Below are 20,353 nucleotides of genomic sequence, written 5' to 3' on the forward strand. Positions count from 1 at the left end.
TTTGCCGAGGGCTCCTGGCTTTCCCTGCCCGGTGAGCTGGAGCTGATGGTAAACTCTGGCCACAGCAGGCCCTTTCACCAAATAGGCCGAACACAAGCCTGAAAGCAGGCAACTTCCCTGCCTCAGAGCTGCAGGTAGGCAGACGGACAGACGGACGGGGAGGGGGGCGGGGGGCAGACGAGGGGCAGCCCAGAGGCCGCCCGGCGCAGGCTGTGAGCCAGGCCAGGAGGCACTGCCCGGGAAGGAAGGAGACCTGGAGGCTTGGGTTTCTACGGAAATTAGTGGGCTCCGTGGGAGACCAGGGCAGCAAAGGCTGTCAGCTGGAGGAAGGAGAAGTCAGAATGACTGAGAGGCTGAGGACTGGAATTCTAAATGGGCCTGATGTAAAATGGGGCTGCTGCTCACAGCCCGTTTCTGTCCCTGGCAGAGAGAGCGCCCACACCCTGGGGTCTGCCTGTTGGGGAAACTTCTGGACAAATGAGGCAACTAGACCAGGGCCAGGGCTCTCTCCGGTCAGAACCTGGGGTCCCAGCAGGGGTTTTCATTCTTATTTTTAAAGAAATAAGAACTAATCCTTCCCCCACTGAATAAAAACACAGGCAGCAGGGTCGTTGTTCACATTTCACCACCATGCACTCTTTTAGAATCTGCAAAAGCCTGAACACATGGACCCAAGACAAAACCACTCCTGGTTTTTGTGTGTGTTTGTTTTGTTTTGTTTTTATAAATATATTTTTATTGATTTTGAGAGGAAGGGATAGGGAGAGAGAGATAGAAACATCAATGATGCATTGGTGGGCTGCCTCCTGCATGCCCCCTACTAGGGATCAAGCCTGCAACCCAGGCACGTGCCCTGACTGGGAATTGAACCATGACCTCCTGGTTCATAGGTCAATGCTCAACCACTGAGCCACGCCAGCTCAGCCCACTCCTGTTTTTTATTAATGCAATTCATGTGGTCAGAGCAGGCAAGTAAGAGAGTTACTCTGTTAGCTAAGCTATAAGGGACACTCAAGTGTCATTAGAAATGTAACTATGCAGAGGAAAATGTGTCCAGGAGAATTCCTCTTGGAGGGAGTGATACATAGACTGGAAGAAATATTTTGGTGGAGCAGGGAGGGGAAGGGGACACGAGGCTGCTCCCAAGGGCCTTGTTCAGTAATAAAGGTGGCCACTAAGTGCTTTCTAAGATGGGTGGCTCCTGATTTCTGGGGCCTCTCGTTTTGTGATACGTAGAGGTCTGGGAGGGAGCGGAATTGCTAAAGAAAATAGGGGAGACTGAGCCCTGTCACTAGGGGCCTCTTTCTGTGCTCTTCCCAAACACGGCTCAGCCACCCTTACGTCTCTTAATTGTGAGATCCTTGTTGAAGAATGGGGGGCAGGGGAGTGAGTCCAGATGGTGAAAATTGGGCTCTCCTGTTGCTTCTTCTATGCTGAGACCTTCCTTGTTTCCCTGTCCCCAGCCTTAATAAACGTAGCTCAGAGTAAAAACGAGTTAGCATCCACCCTCCCACAGAAGCTGGGCGACTGGGGCGCTATCTCCACAGGCGTTTGCACTGCAGACATGGCTCCAGGTTGAGGAAGCCTTCTGGGTTACAGGGACTTCTATCTCAGAGGCAGAGGGGGGGTTTGTAGTTCCACATTTCCTACAGTAACTGCCTAAGAAAAGGGACGTCAGGGCCCCCTTGTCAGGTTTGGACTGGAAAAAACTGTAACTTCGTTGGCAGCTTGAGTTTTCTCGGTCGGGCAGGCATTATAAGGGGCTGGGGTCATCCCCGGGCATGGTGTGGGACGGGCAGAAGCCAGGCCAGTTGACTCGGGTCCCCTCGTGTGTGGGGCTGGATGGCATTGTTTATTTTATTTTCTCTTTATTGTTGAAAGTATTACGATGCCCCCTTTTTTAAACCCCCACTGATACCCTCCACCACGCCCCCACCCCCAGGCCTTCACTGCACTATTGTCAGTGGGTTATGCGAACATGAATGGCATTGCTGATGCTAAGAGTTTTGTGGTTCTCACCACGGAATGCTAAGCTATCCGAGGTCTGTGCGTGCCCCACCCCTCTCCCAGCAAGCCACTGAGCCACGCTGGCTGGGCAGCACGAATATATATATTTTTGAGTAAAATGGCAGCACTGCCTCTATTCATGTTAAAAAGGAGGAGGGCAGGCGATTCTCTGGAAGCAGGGCAAGGGGCGGTCAGCTTGCTTCTAGTGAGAGGCTGGTGGCTGGGGACGGGCAGGAGCAGGCTCGCTTGGGGCTATATACTTTTGTTGCACTGTTAACATGTTTTATCTTTAAATAATAATTAAAAAAAGAAGTAATAAGTAAAATTCCTGCCAGCAACATGGGAGGTCACCAGACCCAGGGCAGGCGCAGCCCCACAGCCTCACAGAAGCACCAAGGCTGAGGATCCACACAGAAGAGAACAGGGAAGACCTACTGCGCGACACCCCCCAGAACTAAATTAGAACTGAGCCCAGGCAGCTGCGCGCAGGGAGGGTCAGGACCAACGTGGTGGCCGCTGGCGGGGAAAGCGGGCAATTATTGAAAGAACCGCTGACCCAGGCAGAACGTCGGCCGCCGCCTTCCCCAGAGTCTGTGCAGCCACCGAGTGGAGGACTCAATTTAGGAAAATGAAACCGTTTATCCTGCGTCGGCTGGGGAAGCGCAGACAGACTCATTTATCTGGTTGTAAACCAGCCCGTGGCCTGACTGTGGCAAATGCATTCATTATTCAGCAGAAAGGAGAAGTGATTTCAGCTGGTGTCAGCAATGAAAAAGGGTGCGGGTGGAAGGAGGCGGTGCGGGGAGTGCGGGGACTGGAGGGGGGGCGGACTCCACCCCAAAGCTGGCCTCCTGTTGGAGAACAACTGCTAATTTGTATGCATTTATTTCAAGGGCCAGAGAGTAAGCATCGAAATAAGTCTTAGGGGAAATGCAACAACACGGAGAAAGGAAGTTAGATTCAGGGCAAAGTTATCCAGGCGGCAAGTGCCGGCCTGATTCCCAACACCTGCCAGCCCAGCCCAGCACCTGGCCCCTCCCCGACTCCCGCCCCAGCCCCTCCTCCGGGGCTGCCCGGAGCTTCCCGGCATCATCCAGGCCTTGAACTGTGGCGCACCCCCATTCCCACGCCCAGGTAAGAGCCCACTCCTCCGACTGCTCCCAGCCAACTCTGAGCAGGAAGGTTATCTGGTAAATGAATTTATTCTAACTTATCAGAGCCTGGTGTGTTTAGCCGCATAATGAAGGTGAGAGCAGCTTTCTCAGGGGTTGTTGGGAGGAGTAAATGAGACAGAAAGTGACTCTCCTGGGGCCCCCAGGGCGGCGTCTGCACCCCCAGGCCAGCCCTGCCTGGCGCCGGGCGGCGTCTGCACCCCCAGGCCAGCCCTGCCTGGTGCTGACCCCAGTGGGCAGCCGGGGGCGGGCTCCTGAGTAACTAGGTTGTTGGCCCAGGTCTCAGCCACCCCCTGGAGAGGCACAAAGGCCCTGGTTCCCCTCCAATGTCCCCGAGCAAGACCCTGGCCTTTGATGATAAGACTCGAACAACCACTTTCACTATGGCCTGCAGGTCTCAGGTGCTGAGTGTTAACAGGAAGTTTCACTCCCCGTCTCATCTGAGCCTCTCGGCCACGACCACGTTTGTGTCCCTGGGAAGGTGGGCTGTGCCCAGCACTGGGCTGCGGGGCTGCTGCTGTAACCGTGTCAGACCGAGTGGCTCCAACAACAGAAACTTGTTTCCTCACAGCCTGGAGGCCAGGGGTGGAGACCCAGATGCCGGAGGCCTGTGTCTGCTCAGGCCTCTCTTTGGGCTTCGATGGCTGCCTTCTCCCTGTGTCTTCACATTTCTTCCCTTTCGACATCTGGGTCCAAATTTCCTCCTCCTCTTATAAGAACACCTTGTGGTATCATTGTTACTGAGTTACCTCCGTAAGGGCCCTGTCTCCAAACACAGTCACATCCGGTGGTGCTGGGGTTAGGACTTCAACATAGGGATTTGGGGGGACACAGTTCAGCCATCACACCCATTTTATAGACGAAGAAACAGGCCCGCAGGGACCAAGTTCCTCGCTGAGCTGGCGTCCCAGCCAGGACCAATTCAGCATTATGTCTGCCCGAAACAGCAATGAGAGCCTCCTGCTGTCCTCGTTGTAAGACCCACATCGGTGCTCTCTCCAGCCCAGCCCCACAGGGTCGGTGGGTTTGCGTGGACTTCGAGTGCCCACCGTGTGGCAGAGTTATTATCTCAGCAGAGGCCGTCTGTGCGGAGTGGAAACTGCGACGCGCCTCCTTTGTCTGCTCTTCTCCGCCTCGGTTCCCATGGAGGAAACCGTCGCAAGCAGTGATTGATCCTCGCCTCGCGGCTGTCACCGGCACCGACTGTGCACAGGAGGCTGGGCGGCCTCCAGCTTGTCAGGCCGCTCAGAGCGGGGGCCTGAGAGTTTCACAGCTTGGCAGCCCCCCCGGGGATTTCGATTTTTCTTTCTCAGTGAATTTAATGCTCAGAAAAATGTGCTGAGCGGTGGGCCCTTGAGGCAGAATGTCTTTATCTGAGCAGCGCTGAGGAGCACACCTGGCGTGTCCCCTCCACCACGGGAGGTGGGCACCCACGTGGCGGGAGCAGGCCTCCTCCTAAAGCCCACCCCTGCGCCAGGCCTTGTCTCAGACTCCTGCAGGATGACCTGACCACCTCCCATCACCACCTAGTTCCACCGCTACCAGGAGATCTGAGAGTTCGCGGTGGGAGGTGAGAGGCATGCCCAGTGCGAGGGGTCCCCAATGCCAACCCCCATGGGTCCTGGGTCAGCGGATGAGGCCTGCACCTGTGAAAGCCAGGCAGAGCCCAGCCACTGTGGCTCAGTGGTTGAGGGTTGAGCCATGAACCAGGAGGTCATGGCTCAATTCCCAGTAGGATTTGGGGCTCTCTCATCATTGATGTTTCTCTCTCTCTCTCTCCCTCTCCCTTCCTCTAAAAAAAAAAAAAGCCAGGCAGATCATCCAAAGGCAGACAAAGCAAAGCCAGGCTTATCCACTTGCTGCAGGGAGGGAGAAGCAGGCTCAGAGGCCGGGGACATCTCGGGAAGAGGGAGTGAGGAGGGCTTGTTAGGAGGTCTGGCTTGTGCTGGGTGGTTTGGGGGAAAGTTTAAGAGTGAGGTCCTGTTCTGCATTTGATGCTGTGAAGAGTTTGGGGCAGTTTAATGATCGGGCATCTCACAGATTTTACCAGGAGGCGGGAGGAATGGAGCGGCCTGGACTGTCACTGTGAACAGCTGTCCCTCGTCACTTGTGCTGACTGGACGAGGAATGCTGGTATTTTGTGGCTGCGGAGTGTCCCTGCCTCTCTGTTCAGATGTGACCGCAGTGTGGTCTTGTCTGTCTCGTCCCACGAGGATCCCAGAGTGACCGTGTCTGGCTCTGGCTGACCAGTGGCTCTGGCTGACGCTCTGCGAACGCTCCGTGCAGGTGAAGTTCTGGGGCCTGCCCGCTTCTGCCACTGCGCTGTCAGCCTCCTGCCCGGCGGTGGGAGGGGGACTGTGGACACAGCTGGCGTGCCAGGCTCTCCCTCCCCACGCAGCCAGGCAGGCCTGGAGGCCAGGGCGGAGGCGGAGTTTCTTTAGGAGACTAGGCCCACCCTGTGCCCCAGAAATGCTGAGCAGGGCGTGTCTCCTGCCTGTCTGCCCCTGGAGATCTCTCCTGGCCATCATGCGCCTGGGCTGTGAGAGAGCAGGTGGTGGCTCAGACAGCGCCCCCTGCATCCCTCATCCACTGTATCCGGATGAAGTCCAGGCCCAGCTTCATCTGAACCAGAAGCGACCCCTCAGCGTGAGTTTCCTTGTCTCTAAGTGCGAATGATCCGTCCCTCGCAGGCCCGCTGTGAGGCTCTGAGAGAGTGCAGGTGAGCTGGGTGAGAGGCAGCACTCTCCTCCCTGCTCTTTCTCTGGCCCCTGCACAGTGCCTGGCACACAGCAGGTGCACAGCAAACATTGATTACATCAGCGGATGGAAGTGCCCAGTGAACTTGTCAATCAACAAGTGAGAGCTCTTTTTTTTTCCCAATATTTGCTCTGGCACCACCTTTATTTTTTTTAAATATATTTTTATTGATTTCAGAGAGGAAGGGAGAGGGAGATAAAAACATCAATGATGAAAGAGAATCATTGATTGGCTGCCTCCTGCACACCCACTACTGGGGATTGAATCTGCAACCCAGGCACGTGCCCTTGACCGGAATCGAACCTGGGACCCTTCAGTCCCCACAGGCCGATGCGCTATGCACTGAGCCAAACCAGCTAGGGCGCAATACCTCTCAAGCTCCTCGGGCTGCTGTGACAAAATACCACAGTGTCTCAGAACAGCGGGAATCCATTCTCTCCCATCAGGAGGCCGGAAGTTAGAGATCTGGGTGTGAACAGAGCTGGCTGCCCTGAGGGCTCCCAGGGAGAATCCGTTTCACCCCCTCCCCCTGTTCTTCCTCTGGGGGTGGCCGGCCACCCTGTCATTCCCTGGCTTGTAGCTACATTACTCCAGTCACTGCCTTTTTTCTCCCTGTGTCTGCATCTGAACTTCCCTCTTCAAAGGACCCGGTCATGTTGGACAAGGACCCACCCTCATGACCTCATCCTCACACGATTGTATCTACAAAGACCTTCTTTCCCACAGGTGTGCGCTGGGGGGTCAGGACGTCGGCCTATGTTTTGGGTGGCACACAACCCAACCCATAGCGGTAGCGATTGTTTTTCTCACTTTATCATCCTGGTTTCCAGCATTCTGTCCTGTTTCCTCAAATCTCATTCTAAAGGTTGCAGACCTACCAGGATTTCTGCACCTGATCACATCACCCTCGCTTCCTTTTGCGCTTGACGTGAGACCCCAAATCCCCTCAAACCACATGGAGCTTGTGGTTCTCAAAGCAAAGTCTTGGGGCGGAAAGCCCAGGAGAGCACTGTTCACAGAGACACAGTCGGCGCCCCCAAGGGGCTGGGTGACCGTGGACAAGTCACTCCCCTCCTTCAGCTTCAGTTCCCTCCGTGTTAGAGGAAGAGACTGGACCATCCTGACCTCTCCCTGCAGCGTGGAGGGCACTGGCCAGATTCCCTGTCCTCACTCCGAGAGCAGGTGGTCACTTCACCGCTCTCTTCACAGACCAGCTCAGACCAGGTGCAGCTGCCTCAGCTGCCCGCTGCAATTCTCCCTCCCTAGGCTCCTGACTGTAAAATGAGAGGGAAGGACTCTGATCTCCTTCCAGTCCCTGCTCCTCACTATATGGGAGCAGTGGGTGGGGCCTACGGAAGAGCCCTCCAGGGAGCCCGGTCCCTGGTCCTCGGTGGCTCAGCTGGTTGGCCGGCAGCCACCTCCTTCATTTCCAAGGGTCAGGTGCTGGCCTGCGCCCCACCCTTGATGAAGCAGCAGTGTAATGACTGCTCCCACCCCTCCCACCCCACACACACCTGCCAGAATAGATGCCAGGTCTTGCCAAATGGCAGTGAAGGGAGAAATTGGCATGACAGAGGGTTTACTGAGAGGAGCACAGCCCACACCTGATCGAAGTTCACAAAAACCCAGGTGAAATTAAACCAACAAACAGCTGGAGTTGCCAACTGGAACAACCCCCAGCCCCCTGCCCCACCTAAAGCTGGCACCTGGGGTGAGCCTGCCCTCCGGTCTCCACACACGGCAGTCGCTCTGGGCCGACGTGTTACAGTGAGAATGCCAGGAGCAGGGGTGTAGTCTGGTCCTTCCTGAATCTAACACCCAGCACAGGGCCAGGCCCAGGGGGAGGGAGGGAGGGACTGAGGGAGGGAAGGAGGTAGAATATACCACAGTGATTAATGGTACAAGCTATAGAGTCCAAAATAACTGAATTCGGATTCTGGCTTTGCCATTGACCGACCTGGTGACCTAAAACAAATTCCTTAACCTCCCTGCATGTCAGCGTTCTCACCTGTGAAATAATATTGTTTACTGCACAGGATTGCCGATTTAATTGGGGATTAAATCAGATAATTCGCCTGGAGCACATAGCATAGTGTCTGCCCTTGGTAAGCACTCCAACTGTGGCAGTAATTCCTGTCATCGTTTGCAGTAGTGGATGATAACGACGCGGATGGCATGGCCCTCCTGCTACCAGCCAGCTCTGCAGTCCCCCCCGGAGAAGGAATTAGCACCTGCACAGGGGCAATAAGGGATGGACCCTTGGTATCTCAGCAGCATCCCACTTGGTGGTAGAAACCCAAGAGGGGCCTCCAAGCCAAACCAGAATGGCAGGGGATGCCCTTGGCAACGGGAGAGTCCCGGGCCTCGGATCCGGGTCTCTTAGCACGTGGCGCCACCTTCTGGCTGCTCTGGGAACTGTCCGACACTGCCAGTCACCCAGCTGCAAATGTTATTTGTGTCAAGTACTGGGTACCTATAATTATCCCTTCACTGCGAAGTCACCGCCCAGAGGGGCCAGCCACACAATCATGCCGCCCTGCAGTGACTGTTCGCTCAGAGTTTCCACGACAGCGCCCCATGTCCTGAGGGTTATAAATCAACCATGAAACTTCGCTTTGCCCTGAGACTTGGCATATCTTAGCCAGCACGTCTGTTCTTATTCTCTCCTGCTTTCTTTTGTGCTGGGAGAAACCAACCCCCTCCTTTTCTCTTTCAGTTGCATCTTCTGTGGCTTTGGGTTTTAGGTCAGAGTTTGAGGATGGAGTCAGCGGTCCTCTGTCTCCCCCGCCCCCTCCTGCCTGCCCCAAATCTCAACTCACCGGACACCTGGACCAGCTCCCTAATCTCCTGTCTGCCATCCTGACCCCAGCCCTTTTGAGACTTAAAGGAGAACAAAAGGCGAGTGGAAAAAGACTTCATCTAAGGCAGCCCCTCGGTCTGTGGTATAATTAGCGTCACCTGTAAGGAGGCTGTGGGCATACATTGGCCCCACCTCCTTCCTCACCCGCAGTCTCGACAGTGTACTGTTTGTTAATCTCATCCACAAACACCCTCACAGAAACATCTAAAATAGCATTTGGCCCAATATCTGGGCACCATGGCCCCACTAAGTTGACATATAAAATTAACCATCACATACTACTTCCTTCTGTGACTTGCTGTCTCCACTCCGCACTGTGGCTTTGAGATGTACCCGGGTTGACAGCGGTAGCATCCCACTGTGCGTATACCACAGGTTCTGTGCTTTTCTCTTGGTGGATGGAGGTTGCTCCCAAATTCCTCTATCACAACAGGAGGGGGCATGCACCTGCTTGCACACACCCAGGAGGGATTCTCTAGGTCAGAGGCAGGCCACAGCCAGCCAGCCACCTGCTTTTGTAAGTCAGTTTGATTGGCACACAGCCACACCCACCCACGTACTAATCACCTACAGCTGCATCCTTCCTACAGGGGCTCAGCTGTGCAGGTGCAACCACCACTGTGGGCCCACGAAGCCTAAAATATCTCCTAGCTGGCCCTTTGTAGAAAAAGTTCTGGCCCCTGCCCCGGGTCAGCACCCCGCTTTCATATGGCATTGCCAAGTCACCCCATAAGTGGCTGCACAATTTCACCCTCCCAGCAACGGCGTGTGAGGGCTCCACGCCCTTCACACCCTCACCTCCCTAAGCTTTGCCAATCTGATGCTTGTGAATTGGCTTCTTGATGCTATTTCACGTTTGGCTCTTGGAACGTATGTCACTTATTCATTGAACAAACATCTATTCTGTGGTTACTACGTGCCTGGCACTATCAGCAGACAGCTGCCCTGTTTCACAAGAAAAGAAACAGCCCCGTCATGTTAGGAGCTGTACATGTGAGCTCAAGCCTGTGGGGAGGCGAGGTGGTTGCATGTGGGGTTTGCAGCCATGTCCTGGGGAGGGTGGCACCAGGAAAGGGCAGTAACTCGCTGATGCCGTTCTGCAGGCGTGCGGACGCTCTGTGGGGAAATACAACACGATTTGGTTACCTGCCCATAGCTTGTGGCAGGCGGGGCCACCGCCGTCGTAATTCTCAGCAGAAAGAATCTGTCTTTCACACGGGCATCAGTAGAGTCATTTAGTAATTAAACTGGGTTTTTTGTCTTCCCTTTGACCTTAGAAAATAAAACATCTGTGATTATAAGAGAGAGTGTGAGAAAGAAACTGTCCATAACTGATGCAGTGAGAAATAGAGCTTCCTATTGAAAGTCGCCCAGATGGCCTGGCCAGCATGGCTCAGTGGTTGAGCATCGACCTATGAACCAGGAAGTCAGGGTTCAATTCCCAGTCAAGGGCACATGCCTGGATTGTGGGCTCCATCCCCAGTAGGGGGCATGCAGGAGGCAGCCCATTAGTGATTCTCTCTCATCGTTGATGTTTCTCTCCCTCTTCCTTCCTCTCTGAAATCAATAAAAATATATTTTTTTAAAAAGAAAGTCACCCAGACAGCCAATGAAGGAAGGAAAAGGGAGGGGGCGTGGGAATGAGCTCCGCCTTGTTTGTTGGCCGGAAGGTCAGTACCCGACACCTGTGGCTGACGCCTCAAGCAGTCAAGACACTTGTAGAAGCATGGGGCAAGCTCTGCACAGATGAAAAGTCGTATGTGCTGGGGATTAGGACTCAGGGGGAGGCGGGTGTGGGCAGGGAAATGCTTTTCTTTACCAGATGTTCTTGTCAGTATTGTTTAATGTTTTTAACCAAAAGGTATGTGTGGCTTCGATAATTTTTAGTTAAAATGCAAGAGTAATAGAGCCTGGGCTAGTGAAGTTAGATGAAGCGACATGGGCGGAATCACCTCAGAGATGGGAGTAGAGGCTGGTGCCAGGCATGGAGCTGGGTGCTGAGGAGGCAGAAATGAGAGGTGGTGTCTGCCCTGGGGACACATAGGTCCGTGGTGGGAAAGACAGAGAGATAAAAAAAATTCCAGGGTGGGTAATGAAGAAAGACTTAATGAAGGACACCCAGCCGGGGTGGCTCAGTGGTTGAGTGTCGACCAGGAGGTCATGGTTCGATTCCCCATCAGGGCTGTGGGCTCGATCCCCAGTGTGGGGCGTGCAGGAGGCAGCCGATCGATGATTCTCTGTCATCATTGATGTTTCTGTCTCTCTCCCTCTCCCTTCCTCTCCGAAATCAATAAAAACATATTTTTTTTTAAAAAAAGACAACGAAGGAGAAGGTCAATGAAAATGGCCAACGAGGTGGGAGGAAGAGCAGGAGAAAGGTGTCATGGGAACCAGGGGGGAGTGACGTCTGTGGGAAAGGCCACTGGCAGTCACCATGAGCTCGGAGAAGCCCCTGCTCGGCTTGGTCCCACGCGGTCCTCACCACCGGGGTAGAGACGCGCCGCCTCCGGGGTATGACGTTTAGTTATTGCTGGAAGCAAGTCATGCTGAGCATTTGTCCTAAACGTGAAAGTCGCTCGGATGTGAGAAGGATTTCCAGGGACTCCTGCCTCAGGCCACCGCGCCAGCCCAGCCTAATTTCCCAGGAGCCCCGTCTAGCCCGCCTCCTCCGCCTGCAGCTCTGGCTGCTGGGATGCCACTATCTTCAACTCCAACTCAGCATTCATTGGACCCTGGGGCCCAATGGATGACACTTTTTAAAATGCTGCCTGTCCTTGCCCTCTTCTGACACCACGATGGTCGAATCTCTCACCCGCCGCCTCCAGCTCCTTTTATTTTAGCAACTGCATCCGGTGGGGACAGCAGTGCGAAGGACAAGAATCCTCATCCTCGTGCCAGTGACTTTTCAAAATGACTGTGGGCAGGAAACACCGAGGGAAGAACAAAATCCAGCCGCCAGATAGAAATCTCCATCCAACCGCCATGCGGCGGCGCAGGGACCGTGCCAGGCTGCACACACCCGTCAGGCCGGTTGACAATCGTGGAACAACCTCTGTATTAAGACAAATAACAGTAGCAACAGCGGCTGCCATTCACAGGCTACTCACTGCGCGCCAGACAGGCAGCCAAGCGCTGTTCAGGCCGTGGCTCGTTTAATTCTCCCAAGTACCAGGAGGTGGGACGCATCATCATCCTCGTCTTATGGACGAAGAAAGCAAGTCTTAGAGTTCCCCAGGGGACGGCCCAAGTGGTGAGAGGAAGAGCTGGCTCGAGGATAAGAGAACCACCACTGTGTCCTGAGCGTGCGAGAGGGGCCTGGGCCGTGGGGTCGGGGCTCAGACGCAGGAGTGGCCCAAGGAGGGAGGAAGAGTCAGCACCGTGCACCTCGCAGCTCAGGCTAGAAACCTCGGGCCGTCGATTCCTTTTGCTCACTCTCCCCACAACTGCTTCATCACCAAAAACTGTCTGTCCCACCCCCAACATGTGTCTTAAACCTGTCGGCTTCTCTCCACCATCCCGACAACCACCCTGGCCAAAGCCGCCAGCATCTCCCGGGCAGCCCCCCAGCTGGGCCCTGAGCATCGCCTCCTGCCTCTCACAACCCCCTTCCCGCTAGAGTCAGGGGTCTCGCCTGCTCAGAACCTTTTCATGGCTTCCAAGTAAATCCCACCTCCTTTCCACGGTTCCCAGGGCCTTCCCGCCGGGGCCTGGCCTTCCTCCCTTTCTAACCACCTCTCTCAGGAGGGCTGCTGATGCCCCCCAGGCAGCTCAGAGCCCGGCTCACAGGAAACAGTCATGTGCTGATGAAGGCGAGAATTCGGGGGTGGATGGATCAGAAGGCTTCCCCGAGCCCAGCCAGCATAGCTCAGTGCTTGAGCATCGACCCAGGAACCAGGAAGTCACGTTCGCTTCCCAGGCAGGGCACATGCCCAGGTTGTGGGCTCAAACTCAGTGTGGGGTGTGCAGGAGGCAGCTGATCAATGATTCTCTCTCATCATTGATGTTTCTATCTCTCTCTCTGTTCACTCCTCTCTGAAACCAATAAAAATGTATCTTTAGATAAAAGCTTTCCAGAGGCAGCCGTGTTTGAGATGAGCTTTAAAGTGGGGTGGGTTTCTCAGGTGGAAGGGCAAGAGGTGTGAGGTGGTAAAATCAGGTGTTCTGGATCCAGGCCACCACACAGACGAGGACCTGGAGGACTTCCCCTGGGAGGTGACATGAGCAGGCCTGGAGGCAGGTTGGTGCAAAGTAGGGGTTCTCCGAGTCTAGTGCACCTTGTAAGCCCCTAGAAACCTTGTTACAACAGGTGGTTGGGCCCCACTTGCAGAGGGTTAGCGTCTGAGAAGTTGCATTTCTGACAAGTTTTGAGGTGGTGCTGCTGCTGGACCAGGGACCACACTTTGGGAACCACAGGTGCAAGGCCTGCTGAGGAAGCCTCCGCGTGGAGGGGCAGGGAAGACGGTGAGCAGTTTGAGCCGACAGAGGCCAGTGGTCAGCAGCCTGCCCTTTCCCCTTCCGCACCGTCCCTCTCGGAACTAATGGGAGCCTGCCATGACCTCTGACCCCCATGCTCCTGGTCCTCAACCGTTCTCCTCGGCTGCATTTTTGCTTTGAAGGGGTCTCCTGTTTCTCACTCTAGTGAGACTTTGGTGACTCTTTTAAAATACTGCTGAGTAGCTCAATTGGTTGGAGCATCATCCAGATACACCAAGGTTGCTGGGAGGGTCAGGGCACATAGAAGAATCAACCAAATAATGCATGAGTAAGTGGAACAACAAATTCTCTCTCTCTCTCTCTCTCTCTCTCTCTCTCTCTCTCTCTCTCATAAATAAATAAATAAAAATAAAACATGCTGCTGAGGAGATAGGCCCCAAGCCACCCAATCTCACACTGCAATTCGCACTATTGCTGCCGTGGCAAAGTGTCTGGTTTTAACAGGAGGCCTGGCATTACGTCATGTCGCCTTGAGGGTAGGATTTCTGGCTCTATATTAGGCAGAAGGAGGAGGAGGAGGAGGAGAGGGCCTCCTCTGCTAGCCTTCCCAGGCCCCATGCGCAGGCTGTGGTTTGGTTTGGTTTGGTTTGCTCAGCATTTTCATAACCACCAGGGAAGACACGTCTTTATCTTCATGATGTAGCCCAGCTAGGAACCTGTAGCCCTGGCTGCTCTACGTCACAGGAGGAAGACAGAAAGCAATCCTCCACAGCAGTCTCTCTGGATTCTGATGTGCCTTTCAGTTCCCAAAGCTGATGACAACATATGCAATCACATTGACCTGGTTCGGCATTCTGCCCCTGCCACTCTCCAGCCATGTGATTTGGGGCAACTTACTTAAGCTCTCTGAGCCTCAGCTTCCTTATCTATAAGATGGGTGTGCTGAAAATCCACCTCAGAGGGGTGCCAGGGCATTTAGCAAAGTCATGAATATTAAGTATTTAATAGAATGTGGGGCTCAGTCAGTGAGTGTTTCACAATCAGCAATCCAGGCATAAAACAGTTTGCCAATTGCCCTGGTGTAAATATTCCCACCATGGCTGATATCAAGCTAACAACATGCTGTCACTGGATGAAGGGTTGAGCACACCCTTATATATGCAGAGATGACAGTAACACCTAGTAAAATAATTAGGAAGCGGTGAGTTTTTATGACATTTGCATTTTGAGTATCACCTGTGTTTTTGAAATAATGTATTTAGTTGTAAGTTCACACAATTAAAATTTTCATGACGGCTGTGTTTCACAACCAGCTCACAGAACTCCTGGAATATTTACTATCTGCTCTCACTACCAGCCAGTTCCACCAGGCCATGGGCCAGGCACTTCCCTTTCCTCCCCCTTTGCTATCCTCAGCCCCAGCGAGGATTTCATGAAGCTTTCCCAGGTAGAAACAAAGATGTTCCCTGTCCCACTGCAGGCTCCAAGCTTTGCTTTTGGACGTGGCCCCATCCCAGTCCTCAGCCCAGGCTCAACCTCAGCCAAGGCCCAGCCCTCACCACGCTGCCTGCCTGGCCCTTCCTACCGCTGGGATGGCAGTGCCACTGCTAACACCAGAGAGGACGTAGCCCCTGCTGGGCTGGGTGCCTGCAGGGGAACCATGAAGGGCCCTCTGTGGCCGTATGGTGGACTGCGGGTCATTTCAGGATTCCGTCCGTGAAGGGGATGGGGAACCCAGCCAGCCAGCTGCACTTTGGCAAGTCAGAGCCTATAATTAGCCTCCACTTGAGGCTTGAATAAGCCCCTGGTTGGTACTAATCAACAGTAAAGCAGGAAGGCTGTGAACAAGTCTACCATGGAGTGATCTTTTTGCTCCAAAAATCCAACTCTAAAGCGCTTTAAAAACATCCAGATCCTGCCCTAACCGGTTTGGCTCAGTGGATAGAGGGTCGGCCTGCGGACTCAAGGGTCCCAGGTTCGATTCCGGTCAAGGGCATGTACCTTGGTTGCGGGCACATCCGCAGTAGGGAATGTGCAGGAGGCAGCAGATCGATCTGATCGATGTTTCCAACTATCTATTCCTCTCTGTAAAAACTCAATAAAATATATATTTTTTTAAAAAACACAAAACATCCAGATCCTGCCCTGGCCACGTGGCCGGTTGGTTGGAGTGTTGTCCTGAACACCAACTGGTTGCGGGTTTGATTCCCGAGGCAACCGATGGATGTTTCTCTACCACATCGATGTTTCTCTCTCCCTTCCTTTTTCTCTAAAATCAATAAAAACATGTCTTGAGGTGACGATAAGAAAAGAAAAAATGCATCCTGGTTCTGAGCTTTCTCCTCCGCCCCCCCTTTTCCAAGAGGGACACAGAGGTGCCCAGAGCCCCTGTGCCCGGCAGGAGTCTCTGCGAGGAGAGGGCTGGCCTTGCTGTGACCTTGCTCTGCTGTGTGACTGTTCCAGGTGGGCGAGGCCGTCTTGGAAAACGCCCGGCTCGTGCTGCGGACGGAGAACATCCAGGCGGGTGCGGATGCCTTTAAAGACAGGTAATGTTTTGCCACAGGGGGGAGCCCCCCCCAACGACCACCCCTCCCCCCGTTACCTCCAGACTCTTGGGGACTCGGGTAATGCTCTCTGGCGTCTGCAGCTTTCTCCTCCGGCCACATGGAAGGCTGGGGTGGGGAAACAGTCCGGGGAGAATCCAGAGCTGGGGAGAAGGCCATGGACGGAAAGGAGTGACAGGGGGAGACATTGGCAAAGATGCTGGGTAGTTCTTAGAAAGAAGGCCCTGTGTCAACCAGAGATGGGAAGAGCTCAGAGTGGGCGCGTTCAGACTCCCATGAGTGTGTGTGTGCACGTGTGTGAGCACGTGTGTCATTGAATGGTGGCCAAGATGGTCAGGCCCGGACCCTCCTTACAGACACAAACATGGTCCCGAGGGCTCAGAGAGTTTGCTGAATGGACCACATCCCGGAGGGACCAGGCTCCCTGGAGAGGTGAGCCAAGCAGGGCTCCGGAGGCCCCTGGGGACTCTTCCAACCTGGAGCAGCAGGGCCCAAGCCCAGTCACAGGGGTGGGTTTTCATTTCGCTGGAAGGACAGGACTTGTTCCCAAAAGGAGGAAGTGTTGATAGGAACACAATCCTTCACCCTGGCCGGTTTGGCTCAATGAATCAAGCATCGGCCTGCAGGGTCCCAGGTTCGGTTCCGGTCAAGGGCATGTGACTTGGTTGCAGGCTCAATCCTCGGCCCTGGTTGGGAGGCAACCAACTGATGTGTGTCTCTCTCACATCCGTGTTTCTCTGTGTATCTCCCCCGCTCTCTTCCATCCTCTAAAACTCAATGGGAAAATATCCTCGGGCGAGGATTAACAAAACAAAAGAAGAATACAATCTTCATAAAGAATACACTTGGATAGAAAAGTTAATCCTACACATAAAACACTAGAAAAATGCTTTAGAAACCGTCTCCCAAGTGCCGATCCAAGATGCAGGTCCGCCCTGAGGGAGGTCTCTGATGGATGCCACCGGGCTCCGTCCTGCATTCTTTCATTTACTACTTTTAACTGCAAGGTGCCTGGAAGCAGGTGTGGCCAAACAGCAGAAGATACAAACCAGGAGGGGGGTGAAGAGTAGAGTGACAGAATCAGGGTTCAAGATGATCCCAACACATTGGAACAATGGCCCAAGGCCACTGAAAGAGAATAAATATGAGCTCCTACTTTGTGGCTCAAATACCAGGTGCCCCGGGGAGGACCGGGAAGCTGGGCTTAAAGCAGCTCTTGAGAAAAATGCTCAGGGGGAAACCCAATATTAGTCAGCAGCAAATACAGCTGGTCCAGATCAAACGAACAAACATACAAGCCAACAAAACCCACAAAGCAAATCTTAGGGTCCATGCTGAAGAGCATTAAAAGGATTGAACAAAGGGCAGACAGTCCCACGGGACTCTGGAGTTTTGCGTTCTGTATCACATTTTAAGAAGGGGGTAAGACCAATTAGAGCATTTATAATCATCCCACAGATATGTCTGGAGTCTGGAGCTGGGTGCTGAGGATACAAAGAGGGAAAGGTCATAGCCCAGTGATGGCGAACCTATGACACGTGTGTCAGAGGTGACACGCGAACTCATTTTTTTGGTTGATTTTTCTTTGTTAAATGGCATTTAAATATATAAAATAAATATCAAAAATATAAGTCTTTGTTTTACTATGGTTGCAAATATCAAAAAATTTCTATATGTGACACGGCACCAGAGTTAAGTTAGAGTTTTTCAAAATGCTGACACGCCGAGCTCAAAAGGTTCGCCATCACTGTCCTAGCCCCTGCCCTCCATGATGAGGGATGTGGAAACCAATTTATGTCAAGAATAGAGGAAGGAACTGGGAAGGTATAACCTGAGGAACAAAGGCTTGGAGAGGTGGGCGGTGGGGAGGGGAAATGAGAGAGTAACAGAAGAGACAGCCTCTACTAGTAAATACTTGTGGGATTGTCAGAAGGAAGAATTAGACTGATTTTGGTTGTTCCAAAGGATGGAACCCAGTACTTGGCAGATTCGTATAAGAATGGAGATTTAGCCCTGACCGGTTTGGCTCAGTGGACAGAGCATCGTCCTGCAGACTGAAGGGTTCCAGGTTCAATTCCGGTCAAGGGCATGTACGTTGGTTGCGGGCACATCCCCAGTGGGGGGTGTACAGGAGGCAGCTGATTGATGTTTCTCTCTCATCAATGTTTCTAACTCTCTATCCCTCTCCCTTCCTCTCTGTAAAAATCAATAAAATATAAAAAAGGATGGAGATTTAAGCTCTCGGGGGGGGGGGGAGGGGGGCGGGGATTTACAATAAGTAGAACTGTCCAAAAATGGAATGGTGGCCTTGAGTGGTGATGAGTTGCCTGTCGCTGGAAGTATTCAAGCAGAGGCTACGTGATCACTTATCAAGAATGCCATCAAGTCCTGACTGGTTTGGCTCAGTGGATAGAGCATTGGCCTGCGGACTGAAGGGTCCCGGGTTCAATTCCGGTCAAGGGCATGTACCTTGGTTGCGGGCACATCCCCAGTGGGGAGTGTGCAGGAGGCAGCTGATCGATGTTTCTCTCTCATCAATGTTTCTAACTCCCTATCCCTCTCCCTTCCTCTCTGTAAAAAATCAATAAAATATATATTAAAAAAAAAAGAATGCCATCAAGGGACTGTCACTGGGTAGGAGTTAGAATAGTTGAATGCTAAAGTCCCTTTAAAATTCCAAGACACTAAGATGCTTTCTGGAATGAGGAGTGTGAGATTTCTCCTTTCCGTGAGTGGGTTAAGGTAAGCTGTGAACGTTGGCTGAGTGGCACAGCTGGGGAGAAGGCCTTGGAAGGAAAGGAGTGACACGGGGAGACATTGGCAAAGATGCTGGGTAGTTTTTAGAAAGAAGGCCATGTGTAAACCAGAGATGGGAAGAGCTCAGAGTGGGCACTTTCAGACTCCCGTGAGTGTGTGCACGTGTGTGAGCATGTGTGTTATTGAATAAGTTGTGAGTTTGACAGCTCTGGGTATTTCACCTCTAAATCCAGCTTTCCCATTTCCTTGAGGAGAAACGGCATGCCCTCCCCACTCAGCAGTGACGGAAGGAGCTGAGCAGCAGCGCCCCTTTAGGTGAAATACAAACCGTCATCTCTGCTGCCCAGACCTGGCCCTGGTCCCTCACCTACACAGGCCACTTGGCCCCTGGAGGCATTTGAGTTGGCAGCCATGGTCCTGAAGTTCCATGTGGGCTCTTTGGAGATAGAAACCACACTCTTCATTTTGGGGTCATTGGTACATAGCTCGGTACCTGGCAGAGTCTCGGTAACAGGTGCTAAAGGATCTTCAGGTGGGAAGGGTGATGACGGTGCCTGACCCCTGAACTCCTGAACTCACCCTAGAGGCCCATGCTTCCAGTGCCCCTTAAGGCCAGCCCCGCGTTAAGCCAGGTTATCAGAAGTTGACAAGAGTTATTCTCATTGTAACAAATCAATATGCAACAGTTGCATTCACCATGTCCTTGAAGCTGCTGGAAAAGTGATCTCTAACATTCACTGTAAACTAGCACACAATTGGCCTGTTGGTGACATTCATAATCTGACTAGTGGCCCGGTGCACGGATTGTGCACATGGAAAGGAAATTAATTAGAAGAAATATTTTAATATCGCTATTCGCCCTTTCTCTATAATAGAAGTACCAACCAAATTCACAATCGACAATGACAGACCGAAACACACACATGCGACTGGCGCCAGTGAGAGCTTTATATGTATCACACATGCAGGAGTCAACTTAGCCTTTTATAGATATAGAATAAACTTGCTTAATTAGACCTGCTTTCCGATTTCGCTAAACTTTTTCCAGCCCAGTGACGCACCCCAACTTCTCTTTCAGGTAATTGTCAGCAACACAGCAATATCAACACGAAGCAGATTATTATTGTAGATCACGCAGGGAGAACAAAGGGTAAAATGTTTAACTGCAGCAGTGTTTGACTATGTTCTGCACAGTGAGAAAACCTGAAGTCATTTTCAAGGTCCACCATTTCTTCTTTTCAGTCGGGTCAAGTTTCTAAACTTTTTAAATCTCTGTTTTCTGGCTAATGAAAAGAAAATTGGTTTCCACCGTGTCTCCTATCTACCTACTCCAGGACTTCTGTGAGGATCAAATGAGATGAGGCACGGAAAAAAGCTTCACAAACATTTGGTTAAACTGTAAAATGTTTCCACCTGGCTATAAAGCAAGTCAGGTTTCTGGGCTGAAGAAATTCCAAGGAGGCTAGTTGCTAGGGAGAGGATGCCAGGTGTTGCTATGTGATGTCATTACCTGGCGCCCACAGTGACCTTTTCAGGCTAGGCTGGGCTGTGGGCTGCATTTTGCGCCATGAGGTCTCGGCAACTTCGGCTGCGATTTGGTGGGCTCTCATTACAGGGTGGTGGTGGGGCCTGTGTCCCGCTTGGAGGAAGCCGAGTGTTGATTTGTCGGCACCAGATTCATGGTACCGTTTATTTTTAAATGGCCAGTGTGGGTCACGGCAGCTCCTGCATTGAGCGTCTGCCCCCTGGTGGTCAGTGCACGTCATAGCTACCGGTCAGACGAACACTTAGCCTTTTATATA

General features: G+C 52.8%; 1 protein-coding gene across 1 annotated transcript in view; it reads left to right on the plus strand.

The window, feature by feature from the left end:
* BFSP2 (beaded filament structural protein 2) overlaps positions 1 to 20,353 on the plus strand; it is a 44,235-nt gene that overhangs the window by 2,701 nt on the left and 21,181 nt on the right. The window contains exon 2 of the mRNA XM_006083708.3: positions 15,694 to 15,776. Coding sequence (XP_006083770.1) covers positions 15,694 to 15,776 — 83 coding nt within the window. The remainder of the gene's footprint in view (positions 1 to 15,693; positions 15,777 to 20,353) is intronic.

This window comes from Myotis lucifugus, unplaced genomic scaffold (assembly GCF_000147115.1).
Source record: "Myotis lucifugus unplaced genomic scaffold, Myoluc2.0 scaffold_8, whole genome shotgun sequence".
In the NCBI taxonomy this organism is placed as follows: Eukaryota; Metazoa; Chordata; class Mammalia; order Chiroptera; family Vespertilionidae; genus Myotis; species Myotis lucifugus.